The sequence below is a fragment of the Bacillus rossius genome, chromosome 13, assembly GCF_032445375.1.
Source record: "Bacillus rossius redtenbacheri isolate Brsri chromosome 13, Brsri_v3, whole genome shotgun sequence".
In the NCBI taxonomy this organism is placed as follows: Eukaryota; Metazoa; Arthropoda; class Insecta; order Phasmatodea; family Bacillidae; genus Bacillus; species Bacillus rossius.
This window is the reverse complement of record NC_086340.1, coordinates 34,410,803-34,437,419: the sequence shown is the minus strand read 5'-3', so window position 1 is coordinate 34,437,419 and position 26,617 is coordinate 34,410,803. Positions and strand designations below refer to the sequence as shown.

The 26,617-nt window shown below is 38.4% G+C and overlaps 1 protein-coding gene across 1 annotated transcript in view; it reads right to left on the bottom strand.

The window, feature by feature from the left end:
• Positions 1 to 1,354: 1,354 nt before the first annotated feature.
• LOC134538442 (lipase member H-like) overlaps positions 1,355 to 26,617 on the bottom strand; it is a 46,622-nt gene continuing 21,359 nt past the window's right edge. The window contains exons 3-7 of the mRNA XM_063379770.1: positions 18,498 to 18,634; positions 14,031 to 14,276; positions 10,967 to 11,155; positions 6,306 to 6,459; positions 1,355 to 1,450 (exon numbers count right to left, since the gene is read on the bottom strand). Of these exons, the coding sequence (XP_063235840.1) occupies positions 1,393 to 1,450; positions 6,306 to 6,459; positions 10,967 to 11,155; positions 14,031 to 14,276; positions 18,498 to 18,634 (784 nt within the window). The 3' untranslated portion in view covers positions 1,355 to 1,392. The remainder of the gene's footprint in view (positions 1,451 to 6,305; positions 6,460 to 10,966; positions 11,156 to 14,030; positions 14,277 to 18,497; positions 18,635 to 26,617) is intronic.

The window sequence follows — 26,617 nt, the reverse complement described above, 5'->3', positions numbered from 1 at the left end:
CACTGAGATCATTGACCGGGCCTTTAACCTCTGTTCTCGGCGAGCCGAAATCAAGGACATCTTGCTTGTTGGTGAAAGTTCTACCTTCGCCATCTCGTGGCGAAGATGCCAACTACTTTACTTTATTTCAGCGAGTAGCAAGTCCTCTAGAAGCCGCCACCACATCTCTCTTTATTTTCATTTTACCCCGACATAGCGCAAACCAGTTGGGCCTTTAAGGGCCAGGCTTACGATAGTCCTTCTTGTGAACTAACCCCGATTCATTTTCGCCTGAGCCCTGACGGAGCGCGTGGCGAAAGCATCGTGAAAAGTTACCCCCGATGCTCCTTAAGTTATTTTTTTTTTTTTTTTGGTCGGAGGAGCGATCACTCGAACGATAAATTATTTATGTTATTTTTTTGTGAAATCTCGTTTATTACAAATCTTATTTCGTCAAAGGGAAATGTCAAATTTTTAATTCAGGTACGTTTAATAATCTATCTGTAATCGATAAGTTTTGACGGGCTGGGTCCCAGTAACTTTTCTGTGTGTAATATTTAATTCTTGAAATTATCAAAATAAAATAATGAATCTATAATTTACAAAATAAAAGTGTAAGCTGTAAGCAAACCTTTCCTTTTTTATTTCTTCAAATACGATCCATTTTATACTTCCTCTTGTGAGAAGTAAGTTTCTTTTTTTTAATGTGTCTCCCTTGTGTACCTCTGAGTATACTGTAGTTTCATTCGCCCACTCAAAGTATCTTCCAGAGCTTTTATAACCAAATGAAAATAAAGCTCTCTTTAACTCCACAAGGGCAGTAACAGTGCATATGTAAATAAATTACAGTAAAATTATAGCTCCGTTTTGTAATGCTTTAAGAAAATCGATTTCTTGTAGCCTATATAACCATCATAACTTAAAAACAGTTTGAGGTATCGCAATATTATGAAGACTTAATTGATCAAAGAGAATATCTCATCTCTGTGTGAATTTCAGTTACATAGCAACATCAGTTATTGAGACGATTATTTTCTTACAGTCAGACAAGACATTTTTTTAAGTTAAATTTAGTTTAGGCAGCTATAATATCTTAACAGATAAAAATATTTAATTTGTAATAACATGAAAATCATTTACAGACATTTTTCTGCATTTTTAAAACTAACTTTATGTGAATAAACAAATTATTTATAACAAATGCTTGAGAATGTTTAAAGGTAACTAGAGGCAAAACATATTTAAGGCCTCAAGTTGTTATAAATCACACAGAAGCAACTCTTTAACCCAAAAACAGCAGAAAATTCTGTGAAACCACATTTCCAATGCGATGGGATAGGGAAACAGGAAAGTAAATAAATATATGTGCAATGGCTGATGAGTTGTTTTGATTTATTGATACGTTTCTACATATCAACCCCTTGCGAATGGTGATCGCGAGTTGGTCTGCAGGAAATACACACCTTTGGTCCTGGAAAAAATCATGAAATATTAATAAATATCTTGTGCAGTGTGTAGCTAATTGTATCTTAACATTAAACAACATAAGCTATAGTGCGGGTGAAACGTCTGGAGAGATGGGCATTGTAGTTAGATGGAAACGCTTTCCTCGGAACAGACTAGTAACAAAAAGATTCAAATATAACTACAGATATTTGTTAATTTGTACACTCACATGAAAACCACTGAATGACTACAAGATGGTGTTTGCAGTAGTATTGGGTTCAGATTCTTACCCAGGCATTCATGTTTTGTGTTGTCCCATTACCTCCAACATTTAAGGTAATTTTTAATCCGTTCCCTGAATAGCTTTCCATTATTAACTGCACACATTCAACAAAATAACGTCAAATTGATGAATATTTTAATATGTTTTCCATTGTTTGAAAAAAATATGCTTGATGAAACACAAGTTAAAATATAAAATTATGCATCAAATGTAATCTAATTGATTAATTTGGGATATCCTTTCCGGACCTGTATTCCCACTCGTTAACAACATGTATATTAATGATGAAATTTAATATTTTACATACTTTATAAAAAGCTGGAGCCATTAAATTTAGCAAGCACACTTGCACATACACAGCTTAAATAGTGCCAATATTTTTGGAAAAAAACATCAGCAAATATGGGAAGAAGTGTACTAAAAATAATTTTAACGCTCAGTAAAAGTTATAAACAATGAGATTCGAAAAAACATAAATCATCAAAATTGTAGATCTTTTCAAAGTTTGCAAAGTTTGAAAAATGTATATTTCTATTAAGTGTGAAATAGGATAGCCGATATAGGCACATGGATTCTGGGTTAGGTGTCGATGTGTCGGCCACCATCTTGACTGTGACGTCAAGGCGACCAACTTGTCGTCACATTTTCTCAAAATTTCTTTAAAAATGACTCAAAATTTCTCAAAACTAAAAAATGTTTCAGGTTATTTTATTAATGCCATAGAAGTATAACTTCTAACGTGTGCGGCAACTTTACTGCATTAACTTTTTAGTGAAATTTAACAAGCCGAGCAGTATTTCAACAATTCCTTGTCGAAAATCATGTCCGAAGCCGGGGTTTTATCTGAGCGGTCTCTAATAGCTTAATATTTCCGGCTGCTTGTGTTGCTAATTGCTATTTGCGTTTGATGGTGTAGGCATCGTTTACGATTCAGGCAGCGAATTATTTTGGTGGGGGCATAAATTATGTGTGTGATTTGCATCCAGCAAGTTGGGTATTTGAAAAGCAAATTTTTTTCAGTTTATTCATACGCTTGGCATTATTTAAAAAATATATATGCATAAAATTTCATGTGCGAGTATATATTATAAGTTTATTTGCAACATGAACAACATGAGAACACGTGACTTTGTTCGTTACAGAGGCTAGATATTTTACACATCATTGGCGTGTACTGAAAGACTCACTCACATTTTTTTCTTCTCCTTTCGCGACTAAATAATGTGATAGGTAGAGATAGTAAAAAATTCGACAATTCATTTCGCGTAAGGCTAGAATTCAAACATAAACAACTTTATATTGCTTCTGCAATTGGTTCACAGTCCATCCGGAAGTCTCTGGGCCTAATAAAAAATTGAACCACAGGATACCCAGTTGATACGTTCTCGCATGTGAGCAGCCAATTAGCATGTGATATTGGCGTAAGTATAGAGGATTGTGGAGTCTAACCTGAAGGACATTGAATCCGCGAATTTTACAGTTCCTAGTGATATGTGATAATTAGAAGCAGGCATATTTCATGGGGAAAAAATCTGAACGCCCATTAGACTGTGATATGGTATGCCCGCGCCAGCGGGTTTATATTTGTAATTGACGGCCGTCTGGGAGAGAAGCAGGACGCGTTTGATACCGCGCTGAATTACTGTGATTGGTGTGCCGACAGGAGACATGTACCTAAATGAAACTCGACCAATCAAGTAACACAGACGATGCTACAGTGTTTTTAACTTTCAGCTGATCACGAAGTGTTTTCGTGAAAAATGCATACCCCTAGTGATAATATATTGTGTAGACGAAGAATTGTCACAAATGGTGAAAAATTTGAGGTCATTTTAAAATCAAGACATGCGTATGGTCCGACAGACATAATTGAAAAGCGAACAAAGAACTCAAGAGAAAAACACTTGGGGCCAATTTTACCACCTCCCGTGGCCAGTGGTAGATTCAGCCATTAGGTACACAACTTGACAGCTATAGTCATGGAGACATTACACTTTGGATTGGGCGTCTATTCTGAAATTTAAGGCACTTTGGTTAGCAGTTTGTTACGTTCTTTAAATGTTTCGTGCAAGTGGGAATTTTTATTTACTACATTTACTCGGACATACACCATTGCAGTTTTGCACCTTTTGTTACAGAAAAAATTAAAAAATTAAAAAGAAAGAAAAAAAGAAAACATTCAAAACAGAAATCCAGCGTAAATCAGATGATGTCAAATAGATGAACCCAACGGTGAACCTAAAAAGGTATTATGGACAACATAACGACGACATCACAGACAAACACATTCAAACTTAAATAATAGTCAGCATAAGAAATCCGTGTAAGGAATTCAGTCATGAAATAAAATAATAACAGAACAGGCAAACACAAGGGTTAAAAACGACGAGATAGTTTCAACAATAATAGTAAATGCAGACAGACAAAAAACCTAGACAACACAGCAAATATACAAACTCAACGATGAAGATAAAATGATGTTATGGACGACACAATGATAACAACATTGACTGACACAGTAGGTTTTCTATGAAAAACTATTGGAGACGTTTCGGGAACTGGCTTCTGTTCCCGGTTCGACCTCCTCTCCTATTACAGCCAATAACAAGCGCACCTAAAGGCTGATGTTATTGGCGTGTTTATTGCTGTGTTTGTTATCGAAACAAGCCGCAGCTGTTTACAGATTAATGCTAGAAAAACCTGTGTAAACCAGCAATGGCTTGTGACCATGAAAATGATTTTAAATCTATCTTTCCTATTGCAAGAATCTTTCGAAGAATACCTTAGGCCTGTGATGGCCAGATATGACTTTTGAAAATGAAACGAAGGTCAGTTACACATAAATTAATACTGAATTTTTACAGCAAATCTTTATGTCTTATGCCGTAGACATTTTGCGAAAAGATTTCCAGACCAGGTGTATGTTAAAACTCCTAGTATTGTTTGTTTTTCGTGGTTGGCTGGGTATTATTCAAGTACATGTCTACTGTCAGCATACCAATCTCAGCATCCAGTCGTCCTGAATGGCCCGGAAAAATAGGGCAATGGCTACTCTCGCAGACGGCCGCTAATTGTAAGGGAACAATCGCTATCACAGGTAAACCTTATTGCAGTCTAGTGAGAGATCAGATTTATTTTCACGAAAAATGCATGCTCATACTTACAAATTCTGTAGTGACTAACACATAGATAAAACATGTGGCAAGTGATGAAATAAAAATTTTTTTAGAATTGTATCGCCAAAAAAAGAAACATGATAGAAAAAAATGTGTACTAAACAATACATAGATTATAAGAAATTAAATAATATTTTTGAGTAAAGCTGCGAAAATAGTGTGACTTTTAAACACTGTTAGATGACAACTTTAAACTACGCAGAAAAAATTGTTCTTCACTTACACAAAATATTCCTTTAGTGTAACTGTTGCCAAGAAATACTTTGTAGTACTAGAATAACGATATATTAACTTTGTACAACACATGTATATGGTTATTTTTGAATGTATGAAATACGTTTTCCGAGATAATACTGAGCATGTCTTACGAAAATTGGCGCCTTAATTTGTATTTTAAATTATGTTTCATTCAAGCCTTTTTTTAACCATGGGAAAGACCGTCGAGTATTCAATTTGATTTCATTTTGTTTTTTAGCATATTAATTTGCGCAGTTAAAGCTGGAAAGCTATTCAGGGAGCGTATTACGAATAACTTTAACTATTTGAGGTTCTGAGACAACACAAAGCATAAATGCCCGGGTAAGATCCGAAACCAGTATTTTGTAGTGATACAGTGGTTTTAATGTAATTTTACGAATTAACAAACATGTGTAACTTAAAAAAAAATATTTCATTCCATTTACAAAAAAAAAATTTTTCCTTTCATACAAAAAAGTGTATGCATGGAGTCAACGTGTGACAGAAGTGAAACTTCTTGCTTATTAGGTATAGAGATAAATTATTACATTTAAATCAATTTACATAAAAATTAATGATACCTATAAAGTCAAATGCTCATATTAATAACTCTTTTACACACGAATAAATAAATATGGTAGCTTCCATCGTTAGCCGTTACGAAAACTAAGGAGTAGACAAACACAAGCAGCATTACGAGGATTCCGTAGCGTCACTGCTGGGTCATTTCTACCTCTCCCCTGCCGTCTCCCCTTCCGGCCGTTACAACTAACATATAGCCCTGTGTAAATATAATGTATATATATTCAATGCACATAGCATGCTGCCCTACGTACCTATCCCCACCACCACCACCTTACCATCCTTCCTTTCGACCGCTTGTGCTGCGTTGGAGAGGCGTCATCGCTGACGCACTCTACTCCACTACCGGTTACCCCACTTTTTCCTTACTATTCCCCTCGTGCGATCGGGATTTTCGTAACGCTAGAAAATTGTAACTCATTTAGCAAAGAATTTTCACTTCAAAAAGATGGCTTTTAAATGATATTTATTCTACCTGACAATATTTGTTTGTTGAAAGTTTGTTCGAGGTAGTGTCGTGCTGAACCGCCAGCCAGTTGGAACCACTGCCCTGGGTTTGGAAGGTTACTAAGAGGAATCACTCACGACCTGGCGACACTCACGTCAGGGGGATGCTGTAGCCCATGACCGCGACAGCGTTGCCGGCGCACATCCCGTTCCTGAAGAGCAGCCAGGTCGCGCACTGCCTGGCGCGGAACCTGTTGCTCGTGATGGACTCGGCGTACAGCTGGTTGGCTCGGTTGTGGCTGCACAGCCCTGTAAACATCGCAGGCGGAACGAGCATCACACTGTGCTGCCAACTAGTATTTTTTGCACAATTTTAAATTTTTTTTTTTTATTAAATAATGTCACCAGTCATTCCTCTGCTGCAAGAACTTAAACTTATTCCTCCTCCTGTACACTCCCATTCATCCTTTGTCAGACTTGTCTCCCCAAGTTTTCCTAGCCATAGATCTGATTTAGTCTACCATTCAATGACCCAGCAGGGTGGTGATTTTATTCCCGCCTTGGCGCACGGATGTCACCTGTAATTCGCATCCAATCTGTGACGAGAACTGCTATGAATTGTAAGCTCTCAGGGCAGGCTTGTTCCAAGACCTCGTCTGACGCGAGCACTCCATGACATGCTCGAGAATCATCTTTGCCAAAGTATAGTCACGCCTCCGGGTCCTGTAGACCCCCTTACCCAATGTCATCAGCAGCCACCACACACCCCCACCTCTCCATGTTTTCCTGTGAACTCTGCCCCAGAGCTTTGACGGCCACTAACCCCGGCCAGGGTCGGCCTGTCCTCAAGGCCACCACACTAGTCCCAAATGTACATGCTTATATCACCTCGCAGTAGTTTTGCGAATCACTTCCCCTGGGAGTTTGAACGCCCACGGAACTACTGCCCTCTGGCGTCTCCCGCAGTAACCAGTACCCCGCAGTTCCTTCCCCGGCCACCAGAGCGCTGGATCAGTCCTCTCCATAAGGCCAATGCTGCTAGCGGCCGCCTCGCGCGAATCGACCTCTACTCGGTTCAGCCACACCTCAGTAGGTCGCGCTGACATCGGGCAGTATCGCCAACTTCGAGATATCGAAGTTTGCCTTTCTCGACAAGCACCTCGGTAATCTTCGGAACCTTTCGGTTTGAAAGCCAAAGCCTCCTCCCTTTCTTTCTTTAACGTCACCTTTTAATTACAAGTCTCGGCCACCCCTTACTGCGCGCCGTGATTCGGGATTGACTGCATCGAATCTACATCATCGGGATGCCTCTCCGTTTTTCTTTTAAGAGGTGATCAGACTAGACAAGGGATGTTTCCCACCACGGTAGTGTTTAGGCGTTAGTCAGTCCGTATAGATCTAGCTCGTAAAAGTAGTCATGTATAAGTCATCGTAAACTATTAATCTTTTTTAAAATCATGAATCATCCGCGGTTCTTTCGTGTGCTCCACAATTGGGCTGATCCTGGAAGACATCACCCTCTTTGGTCAGTTTTTACTACTATCACTCCCCGACCATCATCGTGAGTAGAAGGCATTTTCTGCCTATTTCACCAACTGTCTGTGAGTCAGTCCTGAACCTAATGTTTCGGATCTGTTCACAGACAGGGTCCAAGTACCGGACCAGGGACCGAGTACCAGACCAAGGTACAGGCACCAAGCACCGGGCCCTTTTCCAAGGACCAAATCAGTCTCCGCGGGCCGGATGACTAAGGCCCCCTGACGTCCCGTCAGCTGTTCCACTTCGCCTAGCAATCTTAAAAGGGTCAGTCTTTCAGTTTTAAATCTTTTTCGGACTAGCTTCCAACCACGACGTTTCTCAGATCAGAAATCCAGAAGCTCACTACGACTCCTTGAAATGTTTATTGTCATGAACTTTTTTTAAATTGTGTGAATTGTCTAATAAGGGCCGGCCCATTATTTTAATAATGTTGTATATGTTTTCTGTTAATCAACTTAAATTATTTATCTATAGTATATAATGGGAAATAACCAAAAGTAAAATAAAAAACTGAGGAACTAATGTCTGGACGAAATCATTATCTTACCTTCTGAAACCAAAAGATCCTCTGGTTACCCCCAGTCATCAGGAGAGTCTGACAAGGTGCTACAACACCCTCCTCACCGCGAATGTCAGACCACACAGATTTACAAACGAGGCAACTACCAGTTTTGAGGGACCTAAGAATTCGAAGTGCGAAAAAGGACAAACAAAATTGAGGTACTACGAGAAAAAATTTAATGTTTTTGAACGTATGGTAAAGACTTTATCTTCAAAAACACACGTCAAGGGGAAATGTTCATTTGTACTAACTATTGCAGTGCACTTAAAAATATAAGGCCCTAAACCAAATACTTCATAAATATATTTAAAACGCGTTTAACAATAAACATTTTACTACCATGCATACTATTTTACGGTATTTATAACTGTATATAACCACAACGACCATTTATTACATTTAAATAAGTAAAAGACAAACAGCCTATGTATTTGAAAAACCTAAGGATCTAGTTACATAATTTGCTGTATTATATCTGATAATAAATAAGCTTAAATTTTTACAATTTTATGATGTGTGGGAGGAACTGGAAAAGGAAGAAGTGTGGCTAAAAGTTATCTGTCCGGAGCGCCGGCTGCCTGGAGTCAGGACATGGTAAAGAGTCGCAACACAATGCTTTGACTAACTATCTTATTTTCTTTGCAAATCAACGAACTGTGTTGTATTTATAAGCAAGTTAAAAAAAACCTAAAAGTCGTTAAAGTTTCTAAAGTAAATATTGGTAACCTTGAACTTTTTTGTGGCTGTCCGTTGCTGGGAATGTTCACTACAAATGTTTAAGATGATCTAATTTTTAAATACGGAACAAACAAAACACTATGTTAAAATAAATTTATTTGGTTTCAAAAATTAAAAATTGCATAGCCTCAAAGTATGAGTGTTGAAAACCATAACTTGAGTTTCAATTGCAAAATTAAAAAAAAAAATCCCCTTTGGCACAGCCTACAGGCGTAGGTAGATTTCGAAAAAGACATATTTCTGGAAATGTTTTGGATACTTCTTTCTACTGGAACATTTTCAGATCTTAATGACCATAACATTTTATATGTTCGCCAATATTCAAAAACGATCGATTAAACATTTTCTCATATTCCATGCAGCGAAAATATTTTGAAGGTTTGAAACTCAATGCATCCAGCATTTAATGTCTTAAAGAATTTCATATTATGCCTACTAAGGTAGTTATGAAATTATTTTGGACCTTCAAACATCATTTTGCAACCCGTGCACTAATAAGTGGTCTTATAAATATTTTTTGGACAAATGTTTAAGGTACTATTAAGAGGTTAAAATGAAATTCTGACTAATAATATTTTAAGGAAGCTTTAATTTTATTTTACATTTCAACCCCTATTTATACGGTAATGGTTCGTTTCATGAAAAATTAGTTCAGCCAAAGTTTATAGATAAAGTTTAAGAGTCTTACAATAAAATATAACGGATTTGATAGTACATTTATTTAAAAATTTAATGACTTATTTATCTTTCTACCCTTTTCATTTCCACCCCTTGTGGTAATGGTTTGTTAAATAAAATTTACTTTATACAAAAGTTTTCAGCATTATTAAAAAAGTCAAAAGAAAATAAACATTAATCAGATAGAGTACATGGTAGGGAATTTTTATTTATTTTTCTTTTTTCCACTCCAGGGTTTTCAACTCCTACCCCCCCCCCCCCTCCACCCCCAGTAATGGTTTGTATTATCAAAAATTGTTTCAGACAAATGTTATCGATAAAGTTATAAGATTTTCAAACAATGTGAATCAATTTGGTGGTATGCATATTAAGAAAATTTTTAAGTTTTTAGTATTTTAACCCCTCTTTATCCACCCTTTGCAGCAATGTGTGGTTATATCACACATTATTTAAAAAAAGTATTAATAATATTTATAATGTTTACAAATAATCCAAACGGATTTTATAGTGTTCTTACTAAAGGAGTTATAATTTTTTTAATCTTACCCCTCTATTTTTCGTCCCAATGGCAATGGCTCTTCATATCAAAAATTGTATCAGACAAAATTTTTAGAAAAAATTATAATATTTATAAGTAATATCAACGTATTTGATAATGTTCTCACTAAAGGAGATATCATTTTTTTTATTCTTACCCCTATTTTTTTAACCCCTTACAGCCATGGTTCATATAATCAAAAATTATTTCACAAAAACGTTTTAAATAAAAATAAAAAATTATAAGACTAACAAACAATTAGTACGAATTGGTTGTTATGTCCTCCGAAGGGACAAACTATTTTTTTTCCCTCCAACCCTTGTTTTTTCAACCCTTTGCAGTTATAGTTGGGCGTAACAAAAACATATTTTGACAAAATAATTTGGTATTTCACCTACGAGTTATAATACGTTCAAACGGATGTGATATTTTCCATATGATTGTAGTTACAGCGATTAATCTGTTTTCAAAAACTTTTCCCATATACACCCCTTTGGCTAGATATTGCCAATTAACAAATTCGACCAAGATTCTTGAGTAGAAGATTTTATGTATTAGTTTGGAAGGGATGTGTGAACAATTGCGGCACTTACCGTGTCGGGACCATGAATTTAAAAACTAAATAAAAAATTCCCTGGGAGCTATGATGTTACACATCAATAATATAATTAGAAAATTTGTTGAATCCTTTTTTTTGGTTGAGAATTGTTGTCATCATGTCAACCCGGGGCGGCCAGCTGTGCTCGACAGCAGCAACTCACCGGAGACATCGAGGGTGCAGCCGCCCTGCGTGGCGCCGCCGTTGGGGTAGAAGTCCGCGTGGCCCAGGTTGCTGCCGTAGCCCAGGCCGCCGCCGTTGGTGTGGATGGCCTGCACGTGCGCGCCGGAGGCCTGGTCCAGGCGGTCCTTCCTGGGCACCAGCGTCCACAGCGGGCCCGCCGGGTCCAGTCCTGGCAAGCAGCGAACACGTGCAACCTCAGGCAGCCTTCCTCGCTCTCTACAGAACCGAGTCCCTCTCGCTCATTACGTGATATTTCCTGTCACTTGCAACGCAACGCATTGATTTTTGTTACGGAACCAGTTGCCAGGAGCGATATTGTAACTTTGTACAACACATGGCTGTGACTATTGCGTATATGAACTAAGTTTTCCTAGATAAAACTTAGTGTTTCTTACGAAAATTGGCGTATAATTTTATATATTAATTGCTGTTTTATTCAATCATTAATTATTAAATCATGGAAAAGATAATCGAAAATCAACAATTTGGCTTTAATTTGGTTTATTATGTTCGCAGTTAATATTGGAAAGCTATTCAGGGATCGATTTACAAATAAGTTTAACTACTGGATGTTGTGCTGCTAACTAGTTTTTTGCACAATTTTAAGTTTGAATTTTTAAAAAACAATGTCACCAGTCATTCTTTTGCTTTTCCTCCTCCTTTACACTCCCATTCATTCTTTGCCAGGCCTGCCTCCCCAATTTCTCCCAACCCTAGATCCGATTTTTGCCGAGTCTTTGCGAGTCAGACTGGTATCCGTTTATTCCGGCCTTGGCGCACGAACGTCTCCTGTAATCAGCCTCCGATCCATTATGTGAACTGCTATGTCTTGCAAGCTTTCAGGGCAGGCTAATTCTAAGACCTCGCCTAACGTGAGCCATTTTCACCAAAGTTCAGTCACGCCTCCGGGTTCTGTAGAGCCTCTTTCCCACTGTCATCAGCAGGCCCCCCACACACCCCACCTCTCCAAATTTCCTGGGAACTCTGCCGAGAGCAATGACCGGACACTAACCCCGGCCAGGGTCGGCCTGTCCCAAGTCCACGACTCCAGTCCCAAAAGTACATGATTATGCCACCTTGTGGTAGTTTTGCGAATCACTTCCCCTGGGTGTTTGAACGCCTGCTAAACGCCTGCCCTCTGGCGTCTCCCACAGTAACCAGTACCTCGTAGTTCCTTCCCCGGCCACCAGAGCACTGGCTTAGTTCGCTCCATAAGCCCCATTCTGCTATCAGTCGCCTCGTGTGAGTCAACCTTTAGTTAGTACAGACACGCCTCAGTAGGTCGCGCTGACATAGAGCAGTACCACCAACTTCGAGATATCGAAGTATGCTTTTCTCAACAATCCCCTCGGTAACCTTCGGAACCTTTCGGTCCGAAAGCCAAAGCCTCCCCCTTTTCTTTCGTTAATGCCGCCCCAAATTTATTGCGCGCTGTGATTTGGGACTGACTACTTCGCATCTACATCATCAGGACGCCTCTCCGTTGTTCTTTTAAGATGTGATCAACTAGACAAGCAATGATTCCCACAACGGTAGTGTTTAGGTATTAGTCCGTGTAGATCTAGCTCGAGTAGTCATGTTATAGTCATCAAAAATAAATAATTCTTTAAAATCATGTAAAGTCCTCGACGGATCCGTGTGCTCAACACCCGGGCAGATACTGGAAGACATCACCCTGTTTGGTGAGATTTTACTACCTTTACTCCCCGACCATCATCGTGACTATAAGGCATTTTCTTCCTATTTCACCAACTGTCCAACTGTCTGTGAATCAGTCCTGAACATATGTGTTTTGGTTCTGTTCACAGACAGGGTACAAGTACCGGACCAGTTTACAAGAACCGGACACATCCCAAGGACCAGATCAGTCTCCACGGGCCGGATGACTTAGGCCCTCTGACGTCCAGTCAGCTGTTCCACTTCGTACAACAACCTTCAAACCGGCAGCCCTTTAGTTTTTAAAAACCTTTTTGGACTAGCATGGAATCACTATGTTGAATAGATCAGACAGCCAGCAATTTTTCATTAGGACTTAAAAGATCTTGGGACTGCGACTCAGTTTCTTGTTACGAATTGTATTTAAATTATGTTAAAGATCTATTTAATTGTCTAATAAGGGCCGGCCCATTCTTTTCATAATGTGATTTTAAATGCATGTTACATATGATTCTTTTAATCAACTTATATAATATAATGTGAAAAAAATCAAAAGTAAAAATAAAATCAGAGATACTAATGTCTAGAAAAATTCATTATTTTGCTTTCTGAAACCAAAGATCCACAAGTTACCCCCAGTTATCAGGAGAGACTGAGGAGTGTAACAATGTACTGGGACAACACAAAGCATAAATTCCCAGGTAAGAATCCGAACCCAGTTTTAGTGCTTACACTATTATGTTGTGATGCGGTTGTTTTCATCTAAAAGTACAAATGTACTAATGTCTGTAATGTTTCATGAATATTTATGTTCCATATACAAAAAATAATTTGTTGTCTGTAAAGTCGGTTTACGGACGATAGTTTAACGTCACAACGTCATAACAAAACATTGATGAAGTGATTTCATACTTTTATGACTATAATTGAATCATTTTTATTGAATTATCACAATTTTTTATGGATACAAAGTAGGAGTGAAATGAAATCTACAATTTAATTGATAAATTTACTTTTATTTGCACTCATTAATTCAAATACGTTTATTACTTTAACGAAGAGATTATTTTAACTATAACTTTCATATATGTTTGATATTTAACTTATTCCAATCTGTGTTATTCTGTTAAGGATAGGATAATGATAGGAAAAGTAGGAAACGAATGGGAGTGTTTCAAGTTTAATGTGCCTCGAAAAATTCAAATCGATGGTTGTTCCAATCGAGTGGAAGAGAGATAGATGCGGCGCAAGCGTACAATGAGCGTAACGGGACACAGCGTAACGGGACAATGTGCGTAACGGGACACTTTTTCGTGCGTGTAGCCGGCGTTCATCGATTTATTAGACGTTGCCACGTCAAAAACGACAGTGTGTTAAGGGTGTGTTACCGGTGACTCGGCCGGGGCGACTCTGGCAGCGCTGGCCGGCCACGCCTGCCACGTGGGCGCCCAGGCTGAAGCCCACGATGTTGACGTCGGCGGGCTTGAGGCCTCGCCTCACCAGGAAGTCGACGAGCCGCGCGACGGTCTCGCCCACCTGCTTCGTGGCGGCGGCCGAGGTCGGGTACGTGAGGCTGGCGAGGCGCCGCCAGTCCACCACGATCACGTTCAGGTCCAGGCCGGAGCTCAGGTACGCTGCGACAACAGAGCTCAGTTCGCACAGGCTCCATTCCGCTCTTCGATCTGCGATACAATTATGTTAGTCCAGTAATTGGGCCCGTTCCAAAATGGCACGGAAACGGAGACCGATCACGTAAATGGAGACGGATCACTCGGAACATCTCACTATCGCGTCTGCTGCTTCTCGATGCACGAAAACGTAACAAATGGCAGCCATATTTTTAAAAAATTTATCCTCGATATGTTCCAGATAGAATTAACATACATATATAATAAAAATACACCATTAAATAATAATTTAACACTAGATGTCACTGTATTTGAGACAATTTTTAAAGTATTCAGAACTTACCAAACATGTTTACCACCGCAACCACGTACTCGGTTTCTATTGGTCGCACGAAATCATGTAACGGAAGAGCTCAGCATTGCCGAGCTAATTTGTACGGGTCGCGTTTTTCCTTTCCCTAGGTCGACACGCCGACGCACCCTTGAAGTGCGCTGGGGTTGACCGCGGCCCAGGTGGGCCAGGGGGCGGAAGGTGTTTGCGGTTCGGGTGACCGTGTAAGAGGAGGGTGTAGAGGCCTTAGAAATACAGTTGTATTGATCCGAAGAGGAGGGGGGAGGGAAAAAAGACGACGTCATGATGTGGCGAAGGGACACAAAAAAATATTTTTTAACATTTAGGCGATGAGTGCTGTTGCAGATTCTGAAATAGACTTAGAAAAGCTATTTTCAGAAAGCTTCAACTGTGCAAAATTCGAAATTATTAACAAAGAAGTGAACAGAGAAGTTTATATTGTATTTATTTTTTGGACTTACATAACTAAATGCGGCAAAGATAATTAGAGTGAGAAATGCGATTTTTAGGTAAAAATATTCTAATACGTTACTAAAACAAATTTTATTGTTGTGAGAACGTTCCAGAATGTTTTTCAGAAAAGGTAAAAAGTCATTACTTTCAACTCTAGAAGTTCAAATGTATCTGAACGGCCAACAAAAGTAAAGAACTGCACTGCATTCATTGAAATAAAGTTTAAATTATTCCAAGAATAAATACATACAGATGTAGAAATAAATATTAGTTGTATATATATTTATATTGAAATGCAGGCTTTGTTTTGCAAATTTCTTATTTAATTTTTATGTTTATATTTCAGTTAACGTGTCGAAGAAATCTACAATTCGTTTTATTGAAGAAAAAAAATATTTCAATATTAGCAGGTTCTATTTCTAAGAACAAACTTATTTCATAAAACAAGTTTTTCTGAGTTTATTTCATAAGGCAATAAAGAAAGGTTTGAAGTAAAGTTAAAAATAAAAAAATTCAGCTAAATATTGTCAAACTGATCTTAAAATTGAACTTACCAGATTAGTCAGTAAACCTAAAAAGAGCACGAAATAACTTTGTTTATTTATTTCTCCTTCTCAGGGTTTTGGTTTTGTGGTGTCATAAGTTTGAAATTCATATATTTCGTAATTAATGTTTCAGTTTTGCTTTAACCATTCACACAAAGTGTAAGTAGCTTAGACGTACAATTTTTTGAAAATGAGTAACAACTTAAGGAATATTTTCGACTTATTTCAATGAAGGTATGACTCCAGCAGCAGCTTAAACCTATCATGAACTTTGGCTAATTAAATCCTACGTTGATGTTACAAGTATGACAGTGACATTGGCTGTTAGCTCTCAAAATTTGTTGCTTGTAGTATAAGTCAAGGTTTGAACCAAGCACCTTACCAGACAATCTTCATTTTACCGTCAAGTTATAGATTTCAATTAACATATGTCCCGTAAATAAGTACTGGAGTTAAAAAATAAATATATATAAAAACATACGAACATACATATATTGTTTAATCTCGCCGCCGTGTCGGATTTCTTATACTCGATCCCCTAATTGCGACCTTGGAACTGACACCTTTTCTTCCCCAGTGCGGTTGTTCTAGCCACGCGGCTTTTTCCACCCTCCTTCCTTTCTACGCGGCAGAGGTGTGGCCAATGAGAGCTCGGTTCAGGCAAGCGTCGGTGAGTCGACCTAAGGAAAGTAAATACGCTTACGGGCCCGACTCCGGCTGCGCGCTACTGAAGAAGCCAACGATCATTCTTTTTTCTTTTTATGTGTTATGCAGGGCCGGCGCGTCCATATAGGCGAACTAGGCAACCGCCTAGGGCGCCAAGTAGCTGGGGACGGCGCAGCACGACACATAACAGCTGATATAATATGTTTAACGATTATTGAAACTAGATGAAAATGGATTTTTGTAACAGTTTGGAATGTTTATATTGATATAAGTAATTATTTAAAGTCAACGGTGACCTGTTTATGATTTGTAAAAAGTAAAAAAGTAAAAAAAAAAAACACAAGCTTGCTTACATTATTTGATTGTTGAGAAAATCTTAGGCTTACGTGATGTATTTTGAGGCAAGGAAAAAAATTTTTTTTAGGGTGTCCGGCCGGTTAAAGGGAGGGGGGGGGGGGGACATTAAGGTTTTCGCCTAGGGCGCCAATTTACCTAGCACCGGCCCTGGTGTTATGTGACCTACAGCTTGTGCCAACAGCCATGGGGCCATTTTTCCTTATTCGAATCTCTTTATCATATCGTTATCAATCAAATATCTGCATTCAAATTTAAAGCCATGCCTTACCCGGGACCCGAAACCCCAGGACCCCTCGCACCGTAATTTGACGTGTGTCCGACTACAGTACGAAAGTCGGTAAATCATTTCTCTTATTGTTGCACCAACTTATACGTTTCCAATCTGCGGCAACAGATAGGTGCATTTCTAATGGTGGGCTGGAACTATATGAGTCGCTATAATCGATTGTGACACCGCGAGCAAATGTTTGATGCGATTGCTAAATATAGCAACACCAATAGTCGCTGCCTAAACTTTTGAAGTTTAGTCAGAAATATGTATAGGTTTTGTCTAAAAAAAATGCTTCTATTTAATATGGAGAGTAATCATAATGAAAGGAAATATTAAAACATTGCACTTAAAATATATAGCATATTAGGTAAATAGTTTAATATTGGTATTTCGCGGGAAAAAGACGTTATAACACAAAAATGTTTGAAACGTGTACTATATATGAGTTTCAATTATTTTTTTAACTAATAATCTTATATTTACATCTTATTTAAAAATTTACCTGCATAAAGTTTGTGAAAATTCTGGGCATGTCTACTTGCGCTGTGGTGATCCGAGATCATTGCCATGAGCAGACTAGATTCGGTTAGCATCGAAGTTCCTGATGATCTTAATTCAGCGCTCGCGACACAATGGTTCAACAAAAAATGAGGTTGAAAAATGATCAAACTAGTTTATGAATCGAGATCACGCCTGAACTCCAGTGATGCAACTGGCTATAAGCAATATTCCACAAATAATATTATCACGTAAACTGTCGTGTACTAGCCGTCTTTGTTTGCATTTGTCGAATATGTCGTCAGTATACACTGTTAAATATTGAAAAAATATTATTTTTTACATATTTTTTTTTTTTTCATACTTAGTAGTTTTTGGTTTAAATTTTTTTAACTATGTATAAATACTTATAGCTATTTTAAAGATTTTTCTTTTGCTGAATTCTACATATTTTGTTTACTGGTTATTATTCGGAAAAATACATTAAAATATTATTGTACGAAATTTAATATTAACTTAAATATCAATTTAAAAATAAAATCTGGTCTTCGAAAATTGTAATGTTGGCTATCACTGGAATTGATGAAAGCAAGGTAGGAATTTAAGTTAGAAAAATAGGAGTATTAAGACACCAAATTAGATTAATCTGTGCACAAATACCATGTCCAACCGTTGCTCCTTTGCTGCATGAAAGAAATACACACCAACAAACCAACAAATACACTTTCGCAAATATATATAACTATATATAATAGAGGTATAGGACAAAATGTCAACCAATTATTAATTATTCATTAGACAAAATAAAATTTTAAATATGTTTGTTTATGTTCTCATTCGATATATTTTGGGAAATGGTGTGATGAGCCTTTCAATATAAAAATTGCACTTTAGACGTAATTTTTCTAATACCAAAAAATGGAGCGAAATATTTACATCTTCGGCACTCTGTCAAGTGTTTTGTTTATTTCAATGGTGGCTTCTGGAATTTCAGCATGGTTCCTTCAGCACACTCAGAAATGTTTCAGAAGCTGGATAGCCGTACTTCAAAACCACAAACCTCGACAGTGTTAGTAATCGCTCACCATTAGTAACGACGGACATGGTGTTTCCGTTGGAGAGCCATCCATGGATCACCAGCTCGGTCTTGCGGCTGGCACTGAAGTGGCCGAGGGTCGAGGCATCGCCGATCTTGATGGTCGTCGGTCTGACCGTGTTCGCCCTGTGAGCGAAACACCACTAGGTATATCAATATTCACAGGAAAATGTTTTATCAACAATTTTTATTTTACATAGGAATCCTTCGAAACTATATGCCAAAAAAATCTAAATAATTTAATGTAACGCTTTTTACATTTTAAAATATGGTACATTACTGTAAAAACAAATGGGTGCGTGTACTTATGTACGCGCGCTAGAAGTTATAGGTACTTTCTTGGTTTAATAAAGAAAATTATCTTTTATTTTGCATGCAAGTAATTTTTAGGAATAAAATAATAAAAATAATGGAATGATTATATAAATGCGGTTAGTAAAGTATAAATTCAATAAAATTAACAAATAATAATATTGAGAATTCAATATTAATATAAACATTTGTATAAAAGTAATTATTTAATTTAGTAAAATGATCGAGATGAATTTTAATTATTACTGAAAATCAATAATAATTTGAAGTATTATTCTAATTAATCATAGGTACTTAATAATTTATTGAGTAGGTAATAATCTAGTCTTTTAGAAGGCAAATCAATTATATATACGAGAACATAACCTCACTTATAAAAAACACTTGAAAAAGTTTGTTTATAAACATAATTTATGTCACTAAGATTAACAATTAAATACTGTTCATAATTATATGGGCCACTATTCAATATCAGTCACTAAAGTATAAGATTCAAATCCTCTTATACAATTTTGATTTGTATGTAGGCTTTGTTTTACCCTGTGAAAATATGATGTTTGGTGCGCGCGCACCGTAAAAACACTCTCATGAATTTTTATGATACGCCTGAAGAAATATAACTTTAAAAATTAACAATATAATCACTGCAATTTCGGGGTTTATCACAAAATGAAATATTTTGATACGATCTTCAGGTACAGATATTGTAAATAAACTTCCCCTCCCAAGAGAAGACAGAATACAAAAATTACAACACCTTAGCTACATAATGTTAGAGAGAGAGAGAGAGAGAGAGAGAGAGAGAGAGAGAGAGAGCATTTTCGAAAGATTGTTGTAATACTTTGTTGGTTATACTATTGCATTTCTATCCCATTATAGCGAGTATGGACTCATACATAGAAGCGACACATATTGTTTCCAGGTAGTCTATATTTAATGCCAGTTTGCACACTAGGCCGTCTTAAACTATGCTGGAGCCTTTGGGGCATTTTTGGAAAGTAAAGATAGCGAATTATTCTAACATTTTTCTATTATGATGTTCTATTTATTATGGGTAATCAAATAAACAATTTAATATGTCATTAATTATATTACTTAGTGTGGTGATATTGGTTTTAACCTCTTAGCAACCTCTTTGCATGAACATTGTTTAACCTTCAATATTACCTCTTATTCAAATTTATGTATTAATTCATGTAAATATCTAAGTCATGTTTTGTGCTTAATAAAGCCTTAGTTTATGAAGATAAGGTTTATTATGTCAATTTATTAAGCACATTCTAGCAAGAAATATTAAATACAAACAATGGACAAGTATTTCAAGCCCGAGAGATTTGAAGCAGATCACACAACTGGGAAAAGCTCCTCACAATGGAATCACTGGAAGAAAACATTCGAAGTCTTCACAGCATCAATCAAGGCTTCTGAAGCTGATAAGCTGTTACTACTCTACAATCACGTGAGTCACAGTATATACGAACTTATTAGCGAATGTACTTCTTATGCGTCTGCAATCGAAAAGCTAGATTCACTCTTTATTAAACCTAAGAATGAAATATTTTCAAGGCATAAACTAATGAGCCGACACCAGCAACCTGATGAAAGTGTAAATCAATTCTTACAATCTTTGCGTCTCCTTAGCTCTGACTGCGAGTTCAAAGATGTTAAAGTAGCGGCTTATAGGGACGAATACATTAGAGATGCATTTATAAAAGGTCTCTCATCGAACAGTATCCGACAACGTTTGTTAGAAAACGCAACTCTTAGCCTGGATGAAGCATTTGCAAAAGCACGATCATTAGAATCAGCTCATATAATTTCTGAATCCTATATTCCTAGCCAGACACCTTTAGCCTCAACTGAGCCGGTTCAGCAACCAAATTCTCCTATAACCGCAGCCAGCAGTAGTCAGAAATATTTATTCTGTGGGTTCCCTCGTCATCCTCGTTCTTCCTGTCCAGCGCGAGAAGCTACGTGCAAACTCTGTGGTAAGAAAGGCCATTATGCAAAAGTCTGTAGGTCAATTAAGCCCAAAGATCGTACTGCCACCTTACCTGACTCTCCTCAAGACACAGATGACTTCTCAACTGTTGCTTGCCTTCCTGCTAAGTCTCTGGTTTTCCCTACTAACCAATCTAATCGTAATCGTAAGACCAAACCAACATCTTCCAAAACATCAGCTGCTTCTCCAACTAGCCATTCCAAAACCATTGTCAAACTGAAAGTAAATGGTTTTCCAGCTGAAGGGCTAATAGACACGGGGAGTTCGGAGAGTTACATAAATGATGGTTTTGTCTCCAAACATAAATTAAAACAATATCCTACGTCATCTGAAGTAGCTATGGCATCGTCCTCTTTGGCCATGCCTATGAAAGCTTATTGTTCCGTAGATTTACAAATCTCGGACAATATATAGGGGAAGGGGGGGCAAGATGGGGTCGTGAGGCAAGATGGGGCAGGTGTTTATTTGTCTGCATGGTGCTGCCATCTTACGGGAAAGGATTTAATATCGAAGAGCAAGTCACGCTGGCTCGGCGTACAAGATTTTAGTAAGCTTGGAGTATTTAGTTGTGTTCGGTGGCCATTTTATTGTATCTCACTGTTTTGATCTTATTTTAATTGGTTTTGGCAAGGCCAACAGGTAAGCCACGATTTAAAATGTTATATTTCTTGGCTTGTATTGAATAACATTGTGTTTGAGGTATTTAATACTGTAACCGCGGAACTGACTAAAAAAGCTGTAAAGTTATTATACTTCTTTTAAGTATTATGCTACAGTTGAGGCAAGATGGGGACGTCCCCATCTTGCCCCTTAACATTGCTCCCATCTTGCTCCTTAAAAGCTCCTAAATATTGTCATGCCAAGAGTAATGCTTTTGATAAGTTGTAGTTATATTATAGGTTTAAAAACCATACCTGCTCGTTTGTAATAGTCTAGTAAAAACCAATCTTTTTTAACTATTAGGACAGCTGTATGACCAATACCAAATTACTCCAGACAGAGTGTACAACTGCGATGAAACAAGTGTGTCATCAGTGCCAAAGTGAAGATCGAAAATCATCTCTTCGAAAGGAAGAAAACAAGTTGGAGCTCTAAAATCGGCAGAGAGAGGACAAACAGTAACTGTAGAACTTTATTTCCGTGCACCAGGCGTTTACATGCCACCGATGATATTTCCTCGACAGAGAATGAAAGACGAACTGTTGGATGGGTCTGCACCTGGAACTTGGGCCGAATGTCATCCATCAGGCTGGATGCAGTCCGACATTTTCGTAAGGTGGTTCAAGCGGTTTATGCAATTTACTAACGCCTCCAAAAATAATCGTGTTTTATTACTGTTTGACGGCCATTCTACACAAACAAAAAATCTTGAACTAATTTATCTAGCAAGAGAAAACGGGGTTATCCTCCTCTGTTTCCCGCCGCACTGCACATATCGCCTCCAGCCACTGGACGTTACATTCATGAAGCCACTCAGCACATATTATGAAGTTGCAGTAACCATTGGTTGCGATGCCACCCAGGGCGTGTTGTCACAATGTATCAGATAGCCAGCTTGTTTGGAAGTGCTTTTCTACGAGAAGCCACAATGACGACAGCCATCAATGGTTTCAAAACCACGGGAATATGGCCAATACACCCTGAGGTCTTTCAGGATAGTGATTTCTTGCCTTCCGAAACAACTGACAGACCAGCGCCTAGTGTCGTTGAAGGAGCCAGCATACCAGAATCTTCGGGTTCTCAAGTATGGAAGGATAATTCTGTTCCTAGTTGTTCGTCCAAAACTACTGACAGAATGATGCCTGATAATGTCACTGAAAAAGATAGCATACCAGAGTCCTCGAATCCTGTAGTAAACAAGAATTGCATATTTCCTAGCTGTTCGTTCTCCACTGTACAAAATAACACTGGTGCATTGAGTCGAGTATCCCCAAAAGATACAATGCCGTTTCCCCATTTCGGCAAAGAAAGGAACAATTCTAGTGATCGGCGCCGTGGGAAAACTGCTATTTTAACTGAATCGCCATATATAAATGACCTGAAAGCTCAAACTGGGAAACGTGCTGTTTCTTGCAAAAACAAGCTGAACCTAGAGCACAGAATGATGACAACAAAGAAGAGTATGCCCACCCAAAGAGAAAAAGGACAAAGGTTCTGAAGTGAAAGAAACTGACGATGCTAAGTGTATTTTTTGTGGTCATTTGTTTTCTGAATCAACGGAAGCGTGGGTTAAGTGTATAGAATGTCAAGGGTGGGCTCACTGTGCATGTGCTGGAGAAGACGATGAGGACGAAGACACTGCTTATGTATGTGACATGTGTAAATAATGGCACCCCATCTTGCCCCAAGTTATGCCCCATCTTGCCCCATGTATGGGGCAAGATGGGGTGTTATCGTGAGATCGTAAATGTTTTGCCATTGTTTTCAGTGAGTAATCTGTAACTATCATTTTAGTTTACAAAGATAGCCTGACATTTTGTGCACCTGTAGAAATATTTGTCGCCATTTTAGCAACAACCATTATTTTTTTAAGGCAATTTCTTCTTAGCGTCCCCATCTTGCCCCCCCTTCCCCTACAGAAAAACAAAGCTTAACGTTCTAAACAACTGTTGCGCAGATGTTATATTAGGGTACGATATCTTTAAGTAGCATTCCACTCTGTCGATAGTTTTTGGTAGTAATAAACCTGAACTGCAAATCAGTAGCTTAGCATGTGCCAAAGTCGGTCCGGCCACCCTCTTCGAACACTTAACACCAAATTGTAGACCTATCGCGATCAAGTCCAGAAGACACTCAAACGAAGACGAAAAATACATTCAATCCCATATAGAAAAACTTCTCTCTGACGGTGTCATTGAAGAAAGCAACTCACCCTGGAGGGCGCAGGTACTAGTTGTGAGTGGAACACATCGAAAACGTATGGTCGTCGACTATTCTCAGACTATAAACCGATACACGATGTTAGACGCTTACCCAAACCCTTCCATAGAGAAAATAGTTTCCGATGTAGCTAAATATAATATCCACAGCACAATAGATCTCAAGAGCGCATATTATCAAATACCAATAAGGGTTGAAGACAGGCCGTACACCGCCTTCGAGGCAGCAGGAAAACTCTGGCAATTCAAACGTATACCAATGGGCGTCACCAATGGAGTGTCTGCGTTCCAGAGGAAGATGGACGAGATCAAGACCAAAGAAAGACTACAAGGAGTTGACATATACTTGGACGATGTGACGGTGAGCGGAAAAGACCAATCTGAACACGACTCCAATCTACGAAAAATTTTAGACGTCTGCAAGAAATATAATTTAACCATTAATCAAGAAAAATCCCATTTCAATTTGAAGTCTCTTAAGCTCCTCGGTTATCTCATCAAAAACAATATACTCAAACCAGATCCCGACAGACTTAAGCCACTGATTGATTTCCCTATCCCTAGAAACAAAGCATGCTTGCAATGAGCACTAGGGATGTTCGCTTATTATTCTAAATGGATTCCAAAATTTTCAGATAAAATACATATATTAGTGAACTGAAAAGTATTTCCTATGGCCCCTGAACTAATCCAAGACTTCAACAATTTACGGAACTGCATAGTTAAATCCTTCGTCGTTAACGTAGAGGAAGACATCCCATTCTGCGTCGAAACAGATGCCTCTGACGTCGCCATCGCCGCCACTCTGACTCAAAACAAGAGACCAGTAGCCTTCTTCTCGAGAACCCTCACTAAGAGCGAACAACACCATTCAGCTGTCGAGAAGGAAGCTTATGCGATCATTGAAGCCCTTCGGAAGTGGAGGCATTACTTGATAGGAAGAAAGTTTCAACTTATAACCGACCAGAAGTCTATTTCTTACATGTTTAACATTCGGCATCCTGGTAAAATCAAGAACGAAAAATTTACAAGTTAGCGGTTAGAACTTGCTCCTTACAACTATGACATCATCTACAGACCGGGGAAGGAGAACGTGGCGGCTGATGCTCTCTCTAGGACTTGCGGCTCGCTCCATACCTTCGACAGACTTGTCCACTACCACAAGGCTTTGTGTCACCCAGGGATCACCCGGATGGCTCACTGGGTGAAGAATCAGAACCTTCCCTACTCCATCGACGAGATACGCCGAGTCACGTCTTCCTGCAGAACATGCTCCGAAATCAAACCTCGCTTTCACAACAAGCGGAGCACCCTCATCAAGGCCACCGCACCCTTCGAACGGCTCAGCGTTGATTTTAAGGGACCATTACCATCCAACACTCCTCGGAAATATCTGTTAACGGTAGTCGACGAGTACTCCAGGTTCCCTTTTGCCATCCCTTGCAACGACCCATCCTCTACAACCGTCATTCAAGCACTAAATCAGATCTTTACACTCTTCGGATATCCTTCATACATTCACACAGACAGAGGCACATCCTTTATATCCAGAGAACTTCAATCATTCCTACATTCCAATGGAGTTGCTACTAGTCGTACTACACCATACAATCCGTGTGGAAATGGCCAAGTAGAACGTTACAATGGGATAATATTGAGAACTGTATCGCTGGCGCTGAAAACGAAGGGACTCGTGATAACGCAGTGGGAGAAGGTGTTACCTGAAGCGTTGCACTCCATCCGCACACTGCTCTGTACTGCTACTAATGCTACACCCCACGAACGTATGTTCTACCATAAGAGAAGGGTCAGTTCTGGAGTTACTCTTCCTTCGTGGCTTACTACACCAGGGAAAATTCTAATGAAGAATCACGTCCGTCAGAGTAAATATGACCCCCTGGTGCAAGAAGTAACTCTGCTTGAGGCGAACCCTGACTATGCTCTGGTTCAACTTCCAGATGGTAAGGAGACAACAGTCAACCTCAGGCATCTTGCTCCTGCAGGAGATATTGTCAACAATGTACCTAACTTAGAAGACGTGAATTTTCCAAACCTCGCTGATGATCCTAATCAACACACTGAAGCATCTGAAGACACCCAGCTGAACCTCACTCCAGAAGATTCACCTGAGAAGAACATGAATGATCAAGACCTACCTCAAGTGAACCCAATTCCGACTCCACCCAGATATACTCCCAGACCTCAACCTCCACTCCGGAGATCTTCCCGCACCACTAGACCTTCTGAATATCTCAAGGACTATGTCCTTAAATGAAGAGGGGGCGAATGTGGTGATATTGGTTTTAACCTCTGAACATTGTTTAACCTTCAATATTACCTCTTATTCAAATCTATATATTAATTCATGTAAATATCTAAGTCATGTTTTGTGCTTAGTAAAGCCTTAGTTTCTGAAGATAAGGTTTATTATGTCACTTAGTATGCTGCTGGATTTTTGGTTACGATTAAGATAATGGTTTCTTTCGGGATTTCTGTTGAGCAAAATCCTATATTATATCCTCAAAGTCAATTTTTTGAAGGATGTCACTTTCTATGCACAAAATTGACAAATTACTTAGTCGTTCTTGTAACATTGTTGTTCGCAATTAATTTTTTATTCTTTTAAGCTGCGAAAATGAACGCTCTCCACTATAATTGGTAACCATTAGGCAAAGGAATATTCTTGTAGCAACTTCAACGTTTGGAAATGTTTCTTGTAATTTATCTTACTTTATTGGGTTATGTAAGTTTGAGATATTTAAATCCACTGATTGCTTTGTTATGTTTTGAGCTCATATGCATATGCATTAACGTCTTCATTATAAAATTCTGCAAATTCTTTGCATTTTTTGGTCAACTCGCCAGGTTCGAAAGTTGTAAACTGACAAAGAAAACTTAATCGATTATCAATTTCTT